The sequence below is a fragment of the Struthio camelus genome, chromosome 4, assembly GCF_040807025.1.
Source record: "Struthio camelus isolate bStrCam1 chromosome 4, bStrCam1.hap1, whole genome shotgun sequence".
Lineage (NCBI taxonomy): Eukaryota > Metazoa > Chordata > Aves > Struthioniformes > Struthionidae > Struthio > Struthio camelus.
The window spans coordinates 56,190,374-56,207,809 of record NC_090945.1 but is presented as its reverse complement, the minus strand read 5'-3'; the positions used below and the strand labels follow the sequence as shown (position 1 = coordinate 56,207,809).

At 40.9% G+C, this 17,436-nt stretch overlaps 1 protein-coding gene across 4 annotated transcripts in view; it reads left to right on the top strand.

Annotated features, from left to right (window-relative positions):
- Window positions 1-17,436, top strand: part of CRACD (capping protein inhibiting regulator of actin dynamics) — a 139,400-nt gene that overhangs the window by 92,766 nt on the left and 29,198 nt on the right. For all 4 annotated transcript variants that reach the window (XM_068942816.1, XM_068942818.1, XM_009666188.2 and 1 more), the window contains one exon: window positions 4,255-4,423. Coding sequence is in view for 2 of the 4 variants with exons in the window: in XM_009666188.2 (XP_009664483.2) it covers window positions 4,255-4,423 (169 nt within the window). In the remaining 2 variants the exon portion in view is untranslated. The remainder of the gene's footprint in view (window positions 1-4,254; window positions 4,424-17,436) is intronic.

The following is a 17,436-nucleotide window of genomic DNA, read 5'->3' as shown; positions in this document are numbered from 1 at the left end:
ACTTCAGTGAAATAAATCCTGCTTTTACTTATCTTTCCCGTGAATGATCTTCTTTCTACCTATCAACTGATGCCTTTGCTTGGTCAGACGAGATTAGATTCTGCTCAGAGGTTTGTCCCACTCAGGTTTTCTTACGCTTCTTGCCACTGTGCTCTGAGTACCGCCAGCACTGTCAAAGGGAGGATAAGCTGCAAGGGACTGACTCCTTGTTGCTTCTTTAGGTCTCTTTTCTGTGATTGTGTGAGGCTTTCTACTTGTCCTTTGAGTCTTGTTTTACTTGAAAAGTATTTTTCAGATGTTTCCAGTGGTGTTGCCATCTCTTCTGTCCCATCCTAATTCCAGTAGGGGTAACCTTACCCCTACAACGTGCCAGTTGCTTGGGATCCATTTCTCACTCTTCTCTCAATCATTTAAATCTCTTCCCTCTATAAGAACTGCAGATGAATCTTTATTTATGTAGCCTGCGCTTTTATTGAGGGCTCTCTGCAGTTTTTGAAAGGCCTTATAGAATAGGAATCGCAATGGATTTGGGTGACGTTTGTATAGTTTAACTACCAGCTATCTTACAGGGATTTGTCAGCTGCCGCTGTTGCTAAGGCTTGGCCAGCTGAAGTCCAAAGGCAGTGTCTGATTTACAGGCAGCAAAGCCCATTGCACCTGCCTTCATCTTTATTGGAGAGAGACTTAGACTGAAGCAGAAGGTGCAAGAGGAACTGTTGTTCCTGTTGGTCACCTCTCTGTCGTTAAGAGTGGAGTGACCATGTGCTGCCTTCATGAGGCCAGTGCAGTCCACTTTAGCTAGCTCTGTGTTAGGCTTTTCATATCTTTATGCAGCTGACAAATTATATGACAGGTTAAAGATTATTCTAATCCGCTCTGCTACTCTTCTGGCGTAAAAGAGAAGGGAGCGTTTACCATATGTGCTGTGTTATGCTAGCTAGTATATCCAACTTTGTTTATCTGTCGCCTTCACACCTCATGCTTTTCTGTGATTCAAAGCTGATTTACTGTTTTACTGTTAACCGTTTACAGTGGTTTGAACAAGAGAGGCTTGTAAACCAGAAGGAGCAAAAGGTTTCATTGCTAATTTCCCATGTTCTCCTGGGGCGGTGTTTGTAGGATTCCAGCTCGAGTGATTAAGGAGAGAAGGGAATGGCTCAGAGAAGTAGACTCGTTTCCTGACTAGTTCAGCAATTGCCTTTGACACAAGTTAATAGCTTTGGGTGCCCCCACCTTCAGCCTTCCCTATCCTATTTTGTATACTTTGTGCAGTATAGATAGACAAGAGGGAAGAGTCATGTCTGAGATCTAGCATCAGAGGCTTGAAAGGCTTTTGGGCAGGGTATTGTCTGTTGTATTGCCAATGCTTTTGATTCCTTGTTGTAGCCATTTACTGTTACAGGAAGCATTTTGCCCAGTAGATTGTATTATCCCATATCTTGCTCTGCAAAACCTCGTGAAAAATTTGCATAAGTAGACATTACCTTAGCGGCTGGACATTCCCTCATTGAAAACCTGAGTTTGGTTGCTCCTTAAGTCTGCACCAGCAGGATCAGGAAGAGTGTGCAGGGAAGGGTGCCGATCAGTTTTGAAATGAGTCATGAAGCCTGATTTAAAGAATTCACACTTAGAAATGTGACAAGTGTGATGACAGGGTACGGAGTGGGGAACAGCTATGGGCCATGTTAAATCATATGGAAAAAACAAGATCATGACTGAAGATAGCCCTGCTGACTTTTACGCGTTTCATCCTGGAAGCTGTGTTCATCTCTGTTTTATTTGTTCAAAATCTGGATTCACAGTTGATGAATCAATATAGTACACTTGGAGTTGATAAGCCAAGACATCCTGAGGTAATGCCCAGATATATCCTTAGACCTCTGAGAGAGGAGGAAACAAAGCAAATTGGATGAATGACAACAGAACCTTTTTTTAAAAGGCTGCAGTTGAATTGATTTATGCCATAAGTTATATCCCCCGGGAGAAATAGCATGGCATGCAATCTTTCCTTTCAAAACAGTCTGAGGAAGCAGGCAATGTCAAAACCATGGAAAAGGAGCTCTTTCACCCAGTCTTGTCTCTGGTACTGAGGCTCTTTCTCCTTGTGTGCTCTGCCACTTGATTTATTAGTTTTTCTAGACGATCTTTGAAGTGCTTGGAAAGCTGGGGCAATTGTAGGCTAGAGCAATAATCTCACTCTGCATCCCTGTTTGCCTGTCTGTCTGGCGGTAGTTTCATATCAAGATATATTTCTCAAAAATTATGGGTTGAGCAGCAACTAATTGGTGTGGCTGGAGATGTTGCGAGTAGGTCAGCAATTTGGAAAGTGGAGCTAGGGGACAGGGGTAAGTAAACCTCTGGCTCCCCTTTTCTTCTACAGTGTTGTCGTACAGATAGAATTGTGCTGCTTCAGTGGTTGTTTTTTGCCGAACATGTTCATTGTGAGTCAAGGATTCTGGATCAAAAAATTCTAATGCCAGGGATTGAATTTGGAGTTCATAATTCAGCAATTCCACTTTTTGCCTTTATGCTCTACTGGGATGCGTTGTAGTCTTAATGAAGTCACACAAATCCCATGTGTCCTGGCTATCCAATGGGAAGAAGATACCTGTGCAAATTTCTTTGATATTTGTAGAGGAAAGACGGTGTTGGTATCTATTGTATCTTTGTTATTTTAGTCTAGGTTTTCCACTTCATCCATAACCTGCCACAGATATAATCAGATTCAGAAGGGGTCTGTTACAGCTTCCTTGTTCTTTGTAGAAGTATTGGCTTTGAGAAGCCACTCGTGGGCTCAGCTCAGGCCAGCCAGCACCCTGCTACTTTGGAAACCACTTGTCCTTGGGAAGAGCCAGCTTGCAACGTGCTTGGGCACGTTTCTCTTTCTCTCTCTTTCTCTCTCTCTCTAATAACCCCTTAGTTATGCCTCCAGCAGCTATACAGGGATGTTAGCTGGATGTGGCTTTGCCTGATGCAGGTATAGCAGAGTCGAGTGTAAACCTTGATGTGGTACTGTAGAGTACAGTTGTGCTCAACTGTTGTGTCAGGGTGTTTCTACATGGGCCTTAGGTGTACTTTGCAACCCAATTACTGCTTTTGGCTGTGCGACAGCTCATTGAGAAGAGTATAATGTGCTAAGGGCAGGTATATGCATACAGCCAGGGTGATACGCACATAGAGGGATTTAATTAGCTTATGAAAATATTTGTCATGAGTACAGTATGATGCTTCTCAAACTGCATTATGATGGGAGGCTACGAGTTTAAAAAAATAGCTTGTTTGAAATAAATTCAATGCGCAATTAAGTAGAGACAAAGAAGAAATCGAATGCTTTGACAGTTAGGATGGTTTAGAAATCCTTTGGTGTATTCGAGCCCAGGGAAATTAATCTTTTCTTGGCTATGGTTAACAATAAACTATTGGTGTTTCTTTTGAATACATGCTGTGGGGAAAAAAATATTTGAAGCTTCGTTTCTTTTCTTCAGTCTTTGGTGAGAAAAGTTGCTTTTTTTCCTCTGGTTAACTTTTTTATTCCTTATTCCTGTCTCTGTGTCGGTTTTGTCTTTTTGCTGTGTTTTTTGGTCAAGCTTTTAAAATACTTCAAGGAAGAAATGCTGGGTCAAATCTTGCCCTCAGTTACTTGGGGGGGGGGGGGGGGAAGAGTAATTTTATTGATTTGCTGCCACAAATCTGGATATTTATTGAAGAAACACACCAGCAAACACACAGAATTTTATTCTGTTCTCTCTGTTCATTTGCAAACTGACTTGACCGCTTATGAGGCTACGTAAGTAAAATATAGCAGGTTATTTTCAAGTTCTTTGATTGAGGACAGAGGACGCAGCAGCTGCTGCTGAGAGGGGATCAGAGCAGTGCCTGCCTTTGGGTAAAAAGAGTGAAACAAAAGCGCGGCATAAAGCCTAAACATGAACCCTCTTGTCTCAGTGTCACGCTGTGGCTCTGGAAAATTATCCTTTTCCCTTATCCACATGTTCAGCTGCAGTGACACATCCACATGAATCGTTAAACCTGAGAGCAGATGTTTTAATGCTCTTATTTTTGCTCTGTCAGTATTGCGCGCTGACAGCGAGCTGCAGCCTTGTATTTCCATTGCAAGCCCCAGGCGGCTTCGGGCTGGTGATTTGCTCTTTGACCTCATTCTTCCTTTGAACGGGCGAACGTGGTGTGTGCTCGCAAGTCACGCCGAGGCGCCGCTTCCCTCAGCCCTGCCTGTGTTTGTCTTGTAATCTGCAGACAAGAAAAAAGCAGGCAAATTCCAGCCTTTCAAGAAGTTTTTTGGAAAAAGGAAGAAAAGAGAGGCAGCATCGGGCAGCGAGGAAGCCACGCTGAAGCCAAGCCACTCCTTTGGGAATGTCTGCAACGGCACCTTCTCGTCAGATGAAGAAGCGAACAGTGGTGTGAGGTAAGGGTGCGCGTGCCTGCCTGCAGCCCGCCCAGCTCACACCTGGGCGCTGGAGAGGCCTGGCAGCTGCCGCTGGCGCTGGTCCTGTTTTTAATGGAACAGGATCCATTTGCTGCCCTGAGTAGTAGCAAGTTGTGCACTGGTTGTTAGAAAGTCGGGGTGCACCTCTGACCCTTTCTGGATGTGACACCCGCTGCTGTACTCACCGAGGTCTAGCTTCTTGCGTGTGTTGTTCATCGGTTCTGTGTGTCTATAAAAAAAGAAATCCAGGGGTTAAGTAGAAATGAATTTGAATCCACTTTTCTAATTTAACTCTGCGATGTACATCTGAGTAGCAGTATAACTGGCATCCTTCCTTTTAAAATTGGGAAAAGGAAGACTTGAACTGGCTGCTACAGATGCTCTACTACTGGGTACCTTTCCCTGGATGGTGGCATCTCTGGGTCAGGACTGAAAGAGGATGTTTCAGTCTATCCTGTTTAGTTTTTGCATTGCAGTTTGGGTCAACAAACGCACAGTTTTTACTGTGATCCTATTTGAATGTAGAGTAGAAGAAGGGAGAAGGGCCACTGGTAGTCAGATCATGTTCCAGTGACGGGGCTGCTTCTATGCTAGTGGTAGCCAAGAAGGTAACTGAATAAACTTAGACACACTCATCCTTACAAAGTACCGCAGACGGTGAGGTAGAGCAGTGTCTTCAACGTTAAAATTGGAAAGAGAAGATAGAAGGGGAGCAGGAGAATTTGCTGCAGACATGATGGGAGAAAAGGCATTAATTAAACTCACCAAATAAACTACATAGACTTAACTAGCCAGAAAACACTAACTAGGGACAGAAATGGTGGGGGGTGAGGGGGAAAGTGTGCAAACTAAGTGGGTCAATAATACTAATTTCGCTTGCTAACCAAAAGTCTCAGAGAGGTTAACTGACTCCTGGTCAATGCCTACTTCTTTGGAGAGCTGTCCCCTTATCCTTTCTGTTTGCGCACCAGGCAGCGCGAGTATGTAGTCAGAAGAACACAGAGCAAATTCCTCTGTTCAAGAAGCGTGCATCAGAAACATGACCTTTCGTTAGTATCTTCAATGGTACAAAATCACAGCTGTGAATATGTGATTTTTTTTTTTATACTTCTCAATATTTTGTTGTATTCTGTAATATTCTCTAAGTTCTTGGTTTCCCTTTTGCTTTCTGCAATGCAAATTTGTATGTCTTTTTTGCATATCCCAACTTTTCAGAAAATCAAAACTAGGTATAGCCACGTTGTAGACAGAGACATGACTGACTGCTTATGCATTGCATTACCTGTACACATGGCATCTAGTGATTGTAGGAAGTTATGCAAGTACGCTTTGTCCCCACAGCAAACTGGAGAACAATAACAAAACAAAGGGCATCATCTCACTATCCGGGATCTCCCATGCAGGATCATGGAAAATTCAGCGCTAGGCCCAGAAACAAATAGCAATGTGAGAACTCATTTTACAACGGTATAATGAAATTATAGGTATCAGACCATTGCAAGACTGTTAGATGCTTGTAGAGTTAAACATAAGAAACTTCTTTTTCTAATTAATAGAGGCATTAAATGTAAGTCTCTAGCGGAATAAACCAGATTGCACAATTTAAATCACAAAGGATTAGCAAACGCACATTTGAAGTGGAACATTTCCTTCTGCCTGTGTGATTCATGAGAATTGCTTCTGATTTAGCCTGCTCGAAATAGTCTCTCAGTTAAAACTCTGTTTTCCCTGTCAGGCTTCATGGTGCAAATGTGAGTGAGATTTGATAATAATTTTCAGTTTGTAGGTAGCATTTGCCATGTTATCCATTTTATAACATGCATTGAATACAGAAGATGTTCAGGGCAGGGTATTACATAGCTTTGGGGATCTCAGTATTGCCATCCTTTTCTTCGCTGTTTTCAACAGAGCAGCTTTCACGCCGTTACAATTTTTTGCCTTTAGTATCATTTCAAATGTTAATATCTTACCTGCAGAGATTAGCTATCTAAGTTATAAAGTTCTGTGCAAGCTGTCTACTAGTAAATAAATTATCATACCTTCTATTATTCATAGAGAGTTGGACCAGAGCAAATATAAATAACTAGTAATATATTTATATAACTAAAATCCTATATTGTTTTATAAAATCATGTGCATCAAACACTTAACAATATACAAAGATCATATATTTTCAAAGTTTAATCAAAGTGTTAATTTTACAGCAAAGGGACTTGGGAATGCTCTCATTAGCTTAGTGAAGCTATATTTCTTCATTAAGTGTAAAATAAATTAATTTTTGTTTTCACATGTTTCATATGGGCTTTTTGTTTTATTCTGTTTTATTCTGTGGGGGTGGTTGTTATTTTATAAAGAAGTTAAGAACAGAAGCTGCTTCAAGAAGGTAGAGACAAGGAAAGAAATAAATATAGGCTAAATAGCACTTGTACCGCTTCCAAGAGCTAAGCTAGTATTTCACTGGGTACTATATTGGCTTACAAGCCTGCTCAGGGCTAACCCTGGAACCTCTAACGTGAACCCAGCTGGGTGATAAGAGACATCCCAAGAGCAATTTAGGTAATTTGTGTACACGGTCAGCTTCAGTAGCGGAGTGAGCTCTGAGACCTGCCTGCCTGTCCGTTCTTACAGCTACTTCCTGGACTCATCAGATACAAAGAACTTGCTTGGTATCCTGGTGTATGCATGCTTCAACCTATATATTCATCCATCTTGTCTTGCAGTTCCCAAGCGGGAGGTTGGCTACTGCAGCTTGTCTTGCCCTTCCTTGTGAAAGACTGGAATTCCTTTTCCTGCTTCTGTACTGCCTTTCTCAAGTTTACAAAGCTAAAACTGTATTAATTAACTTTCTGACCTAACCAGATGAGCGGGGGGGACGGGCTTATTACAAGACAAGTTAAATTGCGTTTGTAAAGCTTTGCTAAAGTCTCTAGAAGCTTCTGTTCTGAGACTATGATTTGGCACTTTATAACTTTTTATGTTTGTTTTGTTCTTGGTCACAGTTGACACTAAGCAAGCATTGTAAGGAAATACCTGAAAAGGCCCCTGTAGGTGCCCTACAAAAAGTTTGTCTTTCTGGGTTGATGTGCAGAGGCAGCCAGGGTGCTGTATATACAGCCCCTGCAGCTGCTTTCAAAGGAACCAGAAGTAGACCTGTGCCTGTCGGGTCTTTTAAGGCTCAGGTGTGACAACATTGATTTGTTTTTTCCAGGGAAAAGCCTCTCAGCAAACTTGAGTCTCTCAAATGTGTGTGTCCATAAAGTGGGATCCCTTTATTTTCAAATCCACAACAGGTTCCAAATAATCCACACAGAACTGTTCTCAGGTCTCCTTCCTAAAGTCATCTTCATTAACGAGAAGTCACCTAAAGATCTTATTTCTCTGTATGTGCTGAGGAAGACTGCCTGTGAGGGAAAGAAGTGTGTGAGATTTCCTTTCTGGTAAACAACTTTGCCTAGTATTCGCTGAACTTTTCTAAGCATGAGATGGTACTGGGATTGGGTTGCAAAGTCACCCAGCTCTTGTCCTAATAAAGCTATGCAAAACTGTGCAGCAAGTAACTCATCTAATAAATTCAGCTTCTTTTCTCCTTGTGGGGACTGCATGCGTAAGCAGACTGATTTCACTGAATATATTAATTCTTTGAAAATGTCTCATTTTGGCAAGCAAACTTGGTATTTGCTATTCAAGCTGTGAATCTTTGTTGCACTTGATCAGGTAATTCAGAGAGATTATATAATTGCATTGTTTTACTTCCCTGATTGTGAAAGCCAAAAGCATTCCCATGCAAATCTAAAATGTGGTTTCTGACAATTTTACAAGTAGAACTTCAAAACTGTCTTTCCTTGACGATTGTCCTGACATCTTGCCAGGAAATTTCAATGGTAGAAAGGGAAACTGGACATGTGCAGAATTGAAAGAAAATCTTTTACTACTTTTTGTAATGCTTGCCTAGTGTCTACACTCAGAGACATGCTTCATGTGAATTCAAGGTTTAAGGCAAATATTTTGCACAGTTCTCATCATTAGACTATACAGATAAGCAAAGTAAGCAATAAAGACAGTTTATGGACTAAAGCTGGGTCAGAGAATGTGCTGCTGTGTTCCCAAGCTGCCCCAGGACTTTTATTGCCCCTGCCTGGAAGTTCGCAGGATGGAGACCTTGGGGTGGTGGACTGAGACACAGTGCCAAAGATGCAGTGCAAGTTAGACCACACACCTTTATATATCATTGCAAGTTGTATGAGTAGCAGTCTCCTGGTTAGTCTCCTGAATTTCTCCTGAATGTCTAGCCTGCCAGCATTAAGAGTGAATCTTTCAGTTTGAGAAGAGCAGAAAGATTGGGGGGGGGGGGGAGGTAGTATTTTATTGCTGTCTTAAGAGGCCCTTATCTAGTAGTTTACTAAAGGTAATTTTTGTTAGAGGGTTCCATGGGTTATTTCCCTGGTCTTCTGTACCTGAGTCCAAACACCACAGACAGTCTCAAGGTGAACAGAAGCTTGTGGTTTCATCCTAGTCATGACTTTTTTTATCATACAATTTGGCACATTTGTCTTCTCTCTGTTTAAGACACGTTAAGGGCAGTGGCGGAAAGAATGTTAGCGATGCATGAACAGGGCTTCCGTGGGATGGGGCATGTATGTACCACCAAATTTGATGGTAGGTGCTTGCCCAGTACTGGCCTCCTTTAAAATATTTTTAGAAGGGAAAAAGACTTCATCAGTCAATTGTATTGTGATATCTTTCAATATGTTCCAGACAGCCATTATTGTTTACTTCTGAGGTATTTTACCTGTGAAGTCTAGATTTTAATTTTGAGTTAGTTTTGAATTTTGTGCCCAAACGGGCCCAAAGGGCACAAATACAAATTGTCAGGCAGGGAAAGGATAGGAAGCTAAGTCACAATCTCTTTAATGGCTTGAAATTTCAGAAATAAGCATACAGAAAGTGAAAACTAATGATGAGTAATAGAGGGATGTAAAGGATAAAAAGGAGTCATTCCAGGATGGGGGAAGATCGAGCAAAGAGGTGGTCCACTCTAAGCAAGGAGGGAACGTTGGCAACAAGCGATGCTGAGGAAGCCGCAGTATTCCAACGCTTTTTTTTATCTTTCATCTTCATTACCAAAAAAAAAAAAAAATCAGCACAGGGTGTTACTGGCCACATCCTGTCTGTTTCTAGCCTGTGTGAGCTTTTGTTACTGTGCATGCAGTTTCTATTGAAATTGTGCATACATGGATTGTAAGAATATCATACCTCTGAGAGAATACGTAAGCCAAATAAAATGCAAGTTATGTTGGGGGAATGCAGAATGGAACCCGTATTCTTTTGCTTGTTGTCATAGAAGTTAGAGACAGGAGAGACTTGTTTTAGTGCTCCAGACCCTAGAACATCAACTGTCCTTTCTGTTATTGTTCTCCACTGAGCATTTACATTGGAAAATAAAATTATTCATCCGATTTTGTAAACTATGTGTTCAGCTTGGGGATCTTCAGAGACATTTGTGGACTTCTGCTCCTCCACTAACAACATATTATATAAGCCAGGACTAGGAAACGATACAATTTATTCACTATGAAATAGTCCTCATCTCCTCTATCTCCATTTCAGTTTCTGAGTACTTAATTTTTATTTTGCATTTCATGTGAATGAGAACAACTCATCTGCATCAAACGTGGCCTTCCTTACTAGCTGCTGGTCAATGGCATTCCCTGTTATTGTCACACAGATTGGCCTGAAAAATGAATATGATTATGTATTCCTCATCTTTGCAGTGACTCTTTTATTATTATTCAAGTAATTACCTGACATGTACCTTGAAAGAATATATGGTGATTGATTAAGTAAGGCAAAAAGTAATGATTAGAAGAAACTGCTTTTGTCTTTTTCTTTCTAGACTTAATGTTGCCTCTTGAGCCATTCTAGCCCCTGGTCTGGCAGCCTGTTCACCTTGTAGCTTGGATTTCCATGTCATTTCAATGTGTAAGGTAGTTCACTCGTAGAATGTCTTCCATGTTATTTTGGGGTGGGGGCGTTGGAGGAAGGGTGGTAGTGAAGAGCATAGGACAGACGTTATGGTCTTTTTTTCTTGGTGTGTTCTTTCCTGCATTACCTGTAAACGTTAAATTTGGACAGAATCGATAGCAGGACATGAAAAATCAAATTCCTGATCCAAGCCACGCAGAGGATTTCATTCTAGGTCTGAACTCAAACAAACTCTGTTTTCTGGATATTTTTAGATGGATTCTTATAAAGCAGATATATCAAAGTAGTTAATGGCATGCAATTTGTGCCAAAATTTCAAAGAACAGCTCACAGTATTTTCAAAGCTTCGTAAAGTGAAGTCTTGCTTCTACCTCCAGCTCAAACTCTAAGCCTAGTACATAAGCTTGGAATATATGTGTATTGTTTCCTCTACGTGACTATTAGAGCATTTGATCTTATGAGAATGACTCACCAACAGTCAGCTGTTTAGTTTCTAAATGTGGAGGTGGGGAGGAGGGAAACCCAGCAACCTATAAATGATAACTTGTAATAATCATCTGCTTTGTTAAAATAGGAAGAATAAAGAAACTTTATTTGATGTACTGGTTGTTTAGCTGGTAGTATACTTAAACATTCATAAATCCCTGTGAACTGAAGTTGGTGGCTAAACATGAAAATCACCAGACCTATGGAGTCACCAGAGTTTTGGTTTTTGGGTCCAGCAGAACAGGCCTAGTTCCTTCTTGGATCATTTCAGCCACTATTTTGACACACTTCTGTGGGAATGTAGCAATAGGCAGTTCTGTATGAATCAGTCTATACCAACAGTAAATGATCTCTCTACCTGCTTGAAGCTTCGAGAGCTCCAAAAATACCTTTCCTCTGTAATGCCCAATTTTTGTCCGCTGGGCTTTTTTTTTTCCTGGTTATCCTGTTTTCTGGATTTTGTCAATGTTCTAATTTTTCTTGTGCGTGCTTTACTGTGAGTGCCTTCCTGACTCCAGTGGAGTGCACTGGCACAGTGGTGCTTGGTGTGCACCTTCTCCTAGAGTCTTTGTCTTAGCAGCACTCGTTGATCTCAGTAAGTATCTCTTCAAGCTCAAGGAAAGCGAAGTGACATACTGACATTGTAAGGCTTTTAGAAACCAGGCACGCTTGGATTTTCCTCGCTTGTTCCTGACATCAGCTGACACAGAAGCATATTGAGCAAGTTTCTTATTTCTGGGTTATGAGGTGTATTATGGGAGCAAAGGCATGTTCCAAGACAGAAAAGGAAGTTGCAGAGAAGAGCTTTGCTCTGTCTACTTCTTTACTTGCATTGGTGCTTTTAGAGGATTCGTTAGGTAATAGTGAAATTAGAGTTGCTTCTTTTTTTTTCTAATTTATATTGCAGCTGGGCAGCACAGGAGCCACAACCACCTTGTAGGTGGCTTATTTTTGGCAGGTGCTGAGTGGAATGTGGCCATGGGGGAGGAGTGGGGAAAGCCTATCTGAAATGGACCCAGGTGACTTGATAGAACATAATACATGTTTCTAACACCATGGTCAGCATTTTTATTGATCTTATCTGTACCTGCCCCCTTGGCTTTTGTTTTCCTCCCTTATATAACCAACTTGATTAAGTCTTTGTGGTCTAGAACCTTTGTTCTCTGGTATGTGAGCTAGGACTTTTTCACCACTTGTAATTTTACCACTTACTGGTAATTTACACTAAATGCCATCAGCCTGCTCATTTTTACAGCCAACACTTGAACATAAAGATAATGAGTTAGGTACACCATCGTTTGTGTCTGATTCTGATGCCTCAAAACCAGGCTTGATTCCTACTTTTAGGCAGGTAAATCTAGTCTGCAGGGCAGAGGTCTCCTGATAACACCAAACTGGAGCTTTGTGTAAGATAAAGTTGCATGGTGTCTTGCAAAATGAGTGGAGAAACAGTAAAGAAACTGCAAAACGAGTCATTGGTAGGATCCTGGTAGGTTATAATGATGGGACTGCACACTTTTCCCAGAGTTAGTATCTTGATGTTCGGCAGCTTTTTAAGGCAAAACAGACACGTCTTTAGACTGAGCACAGAAATGACCCCTGAGTTTACTTTATGAAAAAGGATCCTTCAAATACCCTGCTAAAAAATCTTTCTTTGCCTGTTTAGCTTGTAAGGACCATGTCTGAGTTAATGCAATAACATTAATAACATGCTGTCTAAGCACAGTTCTAACGTACAGCTATTGCAGCACGGGCAGCATTCCCCATCCAGGCATAGTTCAGAACTAAAACTCACGTTCCAGCACAACAAATACAGATGAAAGAGAGGACACTAAAAATACAGCTCAGACCTAGAATCCGTTTCCGTCTCTTGCAGAATTAGTACATGACTGGAATGACTAGAAAATGCATTTTATGTGTTTTTCATCTCCTAGCTGCCCTCGGGACTTTCGTGGGAGTGGAAAATAGTTGGAATCAGATTTCTTTTTTAAAACAAAACATTAAGTAAAGGGAAACTATCGCTGCATGTGTCATTTCCCTGAGGCACTATTCTGGTAGGTGACTTTCAGATCTCTTTGAAGGGTGTATACTGAGGATGAATACCTAGCTAAAACCAATTCATCTTTGCTTTGCAGGTTTTGTGAATTTTCAGTATTAAAGTGGTCATATATTAAAAAGTTGGTTCTGTTCTGTTCTAATTACAGAATTGGTTTCTACTGGAATTCTAAAAGCGTTAAAATTATGAGACTGAGGGGTTTTTTGAGTCAGTCTCTATAGACATAAAAGAATAGAACAACTCCTTCTTTTCTTTTATTTTCCTGTTTCTATTTCTGAACTCTTTAATACAGGAGTGGGAGGAACATTTATGAAACACTGAAGAGGCAGGCAATTGGTGATGTGAGCTTTCTGTACTACAGTAATGCCCTGACATGGACTTATGCAAGAGCTGAGAGCTCAGTGTTTCCTGCTGACAAAACTTGCTCTCTTTAAGGACCCCTCCCCCCGCCCCCCCCGGCCTTTGAGAGGAAAAGTAGATGTGGTGGTAAATGGGGTCTAAAACATAATAGCAACCAAGGTAAACTTATCCAGGTACTCTGTGCAGTATTACCCCTGCACATGCTCTCGTGCACTTAAGGGTGCAGTTCCACAGCTGTATAAGCTGGTCAAAGTCCAGACTGCAGTTGTCCAGGTCTTTCCAGTAGCTTTCCAGTAGCTCCAGTAGTCCATGAGTTCCAGCCCCCTCCTTTGGCCGGCATGGGTACTTGTGCTGGTGTTTACTCAGCCAAACCAGGAAGTTGTGCTTACTGTTAAGCCAGATCAGCTCCCTCAGTTGGCTCACCTGAACCGCGAGCACTAGCAGATACAGAAGAGGTGACAGGAACGCAGCAAGAGGAGGGTAAAGAAATGAAGGGTGATACCACACCCAGCCCTGATTTGGAATAGCTGGGGTGTCATTAGATAGCATCCTAAACAGACACAGACCCATAACACTGGATGAGTGATAGAGATCCAAAGAGGAATCTTTCTTAGCATGCTGACCTTCATGGGAGAGAAGCAAGACTCTTCTCGTAGACTCAGGCTGGTTCCATTCTGTAGTGAGGAACTTGTTGTGTTTCCTGCGCGGGCGCACAGACGCCTCAGCAAGACTGAGTAATGGAAAGACTGCACAGACTTTTTTGCAAACCAGAATGAAAGACCTAGCTGTTGTTAGTACCATAGACCAAATGTGTCTATGTAATGTTTTACCTGTGATTTTCTGGGATTCTTCCAGAAGTCTGGAATACAATAGAAGGTATTCTCCCTTTCCAGGGGAATTAATTTACCAGCACCAAATTAAACAAAGTCTGGGCTGTATATTCATTTTGATGCAGAAGAAAGCAAGTTAGGGAGCCGCTGTATTTGAGGCAACTCTTCTTACAGCTACAGCTAGACAAGGACTTTGAGTCCATGTCATGTCCATAGTCAAGATGTGATGTGGTCCCTGTGCTCCATATCTTGCCTCCTGTTTAACAGTACTGGCTTCTTTATTTGTAAAAATCCTGTGAGATAGTTGGCTCTGCTGTCCTTTTTTATGCCCTTGGCGTACCCTCAGGATAAAGACATATCCTGATGGAGTCTTTTTGTGCCAAGAAAAAGAAGTAATTCCTAAGAATTTCGTTCTAATAATCAAAAGGTGAAAAGTATATTCTTAGTGTGGCTGGGAAACTGACTATTCCTACCTCTCTTCAGGAATTTGAATAGGGACAAATGTGTGGTAAAGAAAACTGAGAATGAAAATTAACTTCACTTTGACTATGAGAAAATTGATTTTGAAAAGCTGTATATTGGATGTGAAACTAGAACACGATACTCAGTGTTGCAACTGATCTCCAGAGATAACTTGTTTAAGGATTTGCTGAAAGTGCTTTATATTTTGTTATAGCATATCCATAATTCATTTAATTCAGTCAGGTTTCTAGAAGCGAGTCAGATGATGATTCAATTATTTTCAGCACAAACAGCCTCCAAAGTGTCATCATCAGTATTATCAGCAGAAGTGCTCATAAATTGATGCCACTGTTGTCCCAGGTCTTTTGGAAGTTGATATGTGGTTTGAAACTGAGTAATACCTTAAACTGTGGCTAAGACTTTAACCCATGTCTCTGACACACCATGAATATATTGAAAGACATTCCTGGTGCTGACGTGCCTTTTAATTGAGGGAATGGCTTTCTGAAACGTAGTCTGCAGATGTGTTTTGTGAGGATATTTTTGTATAAAGGCTTCTGAGAAAGCCTTCAGAGATGAGAAGAACGATAGTAGTAGTGAAGGAGACTCAATTATTCCTACTGTATTAAGACATAAAAGGAATTCAGTCTTTCTAAAACTAGAATCTGGGAAGAATAAAAAAGGAGTAGAAAAAAGAACTTTTATGATATAATCTGTCAAACTCACAGCTGGGAGAATTTGAAAGGATGTCGACTCAAAGAGTGTAAAATAAGAGACCTTTTATGAAGTTCAAGTATCCTGGAAATAACCTTAAATGCCAAGGTTATGGAGTGTGTTTTGGTAGCAAGTTTAAAAAGAAAACAAAAATGGGCAAAAGGTTTCAAAATACAAGTTTGACCTCAGCTCTATGAAACAGAAAAGTGAAAAGATGCTGTTTTCATTCATCTACATCTTGTAATGAGGAAGTACGTAAGCTGAAGGCAGCTGGAGTATGGGAGAACATCAGAGGATCGTATTATACGTGCTTGGCATGGTCTTAATCTTCCCTAGGTACCATTATGGGCACTTGTCAGAGATAAGATACTGAGCTGGTTGGGCTTTCAGTTGTGATGTTCTTAGGATTACAGATCATATGAAGTTTTCAGGTTGTTTCACATGGCCTAGTGTCCTAAAGGAGGCCTTACATGATATTTTAACAAGTCTGATCACATTAGCTGCAAACTCAAATTTGCATATAGCCAAGAACCTCTGTGCTGTGCATCTCAAACAGTCAGGAGATTCATGGGATTAGTTCACACTCGGCTCTGTAGCAGAAGAGGGATGATCTTCACCTGCAGCTGTATCCCAGGCAGTCCAGCACCACTGACTTCAGCAATCTCAGGTTTCTTCCATGTTGGGAATTCAGATTATTGGGCAGTTCCTACTGCCAGAGCATCCTTGCTGTTGGTCGGCTGAAGTACTTGGGTTTGAACTGCTTAGTGAACCATGTTCAGTTCGAAAGCGGCAAATTGGCTGTTCCTGACTTAGGTATTAACGGACTCGTTAGTAAGGTCTAGAACCATGTGCAAGCAAGTCATTTAACTGTTTTTTTTAGTGCTTGAATTGCAACCATCACCTGCTAATTAGTTGTGACAAGCAAAGGGGAGATGTTAGGGATAAATGTGAGCTATTTAATTTTAAAGTGTGTGGCGACAAAACTTCTCTTTGTAGTGAGAATGCTAATCCATTGGATAGTAAAAGCCGAGAAGAAAGCTCAGTGAATAGCTAAGAAAGAAAGCGTAAATATCTGTGCCATGGTACTGCTAGAAAAGCTTTTAAATGTGGACCCTCTTTAAAGCACAATATGAACTGGATTATGTATTTTCAGTAGATCTCTCAGCTCAACAGGAAATAGTAATGCTGTAATTCCTACCAGCATTGTCTTCTGCACCCGCAGCCATTTCATGTTTTGAACCATGAAAATGAGAGAAGTTGGGGTGGGTTGGTTTGTCCAACAATGCGTGGTCCCTTCAGTTTTGATTGTGAACCTGCAGGCTTTTTATCCTCTTGTTGGACTTCTGGAGCTTTCACTTCAAACCAACCTAAATATTTGTATTGAAGAGCCAACTTTGACTGAGCTTCATGTCAAACCACTCATTTTGCAAGCCTGCCCTGGAAGGTTTTTCTCTCCGTTAAAGGGATGTTTCTCAAACTATGGTTCATGGGCTGATTCCTGGAGGGCCAAGGAAAGTACACAGCTTTCTGGCACGTACTCCAAGGCGACGCAATTTTACGACGATCTTTGTTCAGGCTGTGTCATGATGACTCAGTATAGAAACCTTTTAAAAAGGGGTTTAAAAATACCCATTTAGGTTTTCTCTAATAAAAGGTTTCTAAAAGAAGGTGCTCTACCCATAGCAGCTAAAGGCAATCCTGTTGTATTTTTTACTAAAAAAAAAAAAAAATCTGGAATAGAGTATAGCATCAATTAAATGTGCCTACTCTTTAATGGCTAGAAATGCTATGAAATATTGAGCAGCTCTGTGCTGGATTGTGTGCTACTTTGTTTCAAATGAAGTGTGTTGTTCAAATATTAATTTTGGATAAAAAATAGTTTTTCAGTTTTCTGTACGTTTGTATAGGAAGAAATCATATTGAGAGCTTTGCGTGTTTTTCCCAAAAGCTTGGATGATTTATTTTGTGAGTGCAAATGTATTTTGTGTATAAGCTAGCGAGAGGGAGAGGTTGTGGGGGGCTTTTTACCAGAATTTTCAGGTCATTGCCAAGAAATTTCACTTTGAAAGTCAGCCATGGATTAAAATTTAATAGGTTGTAAA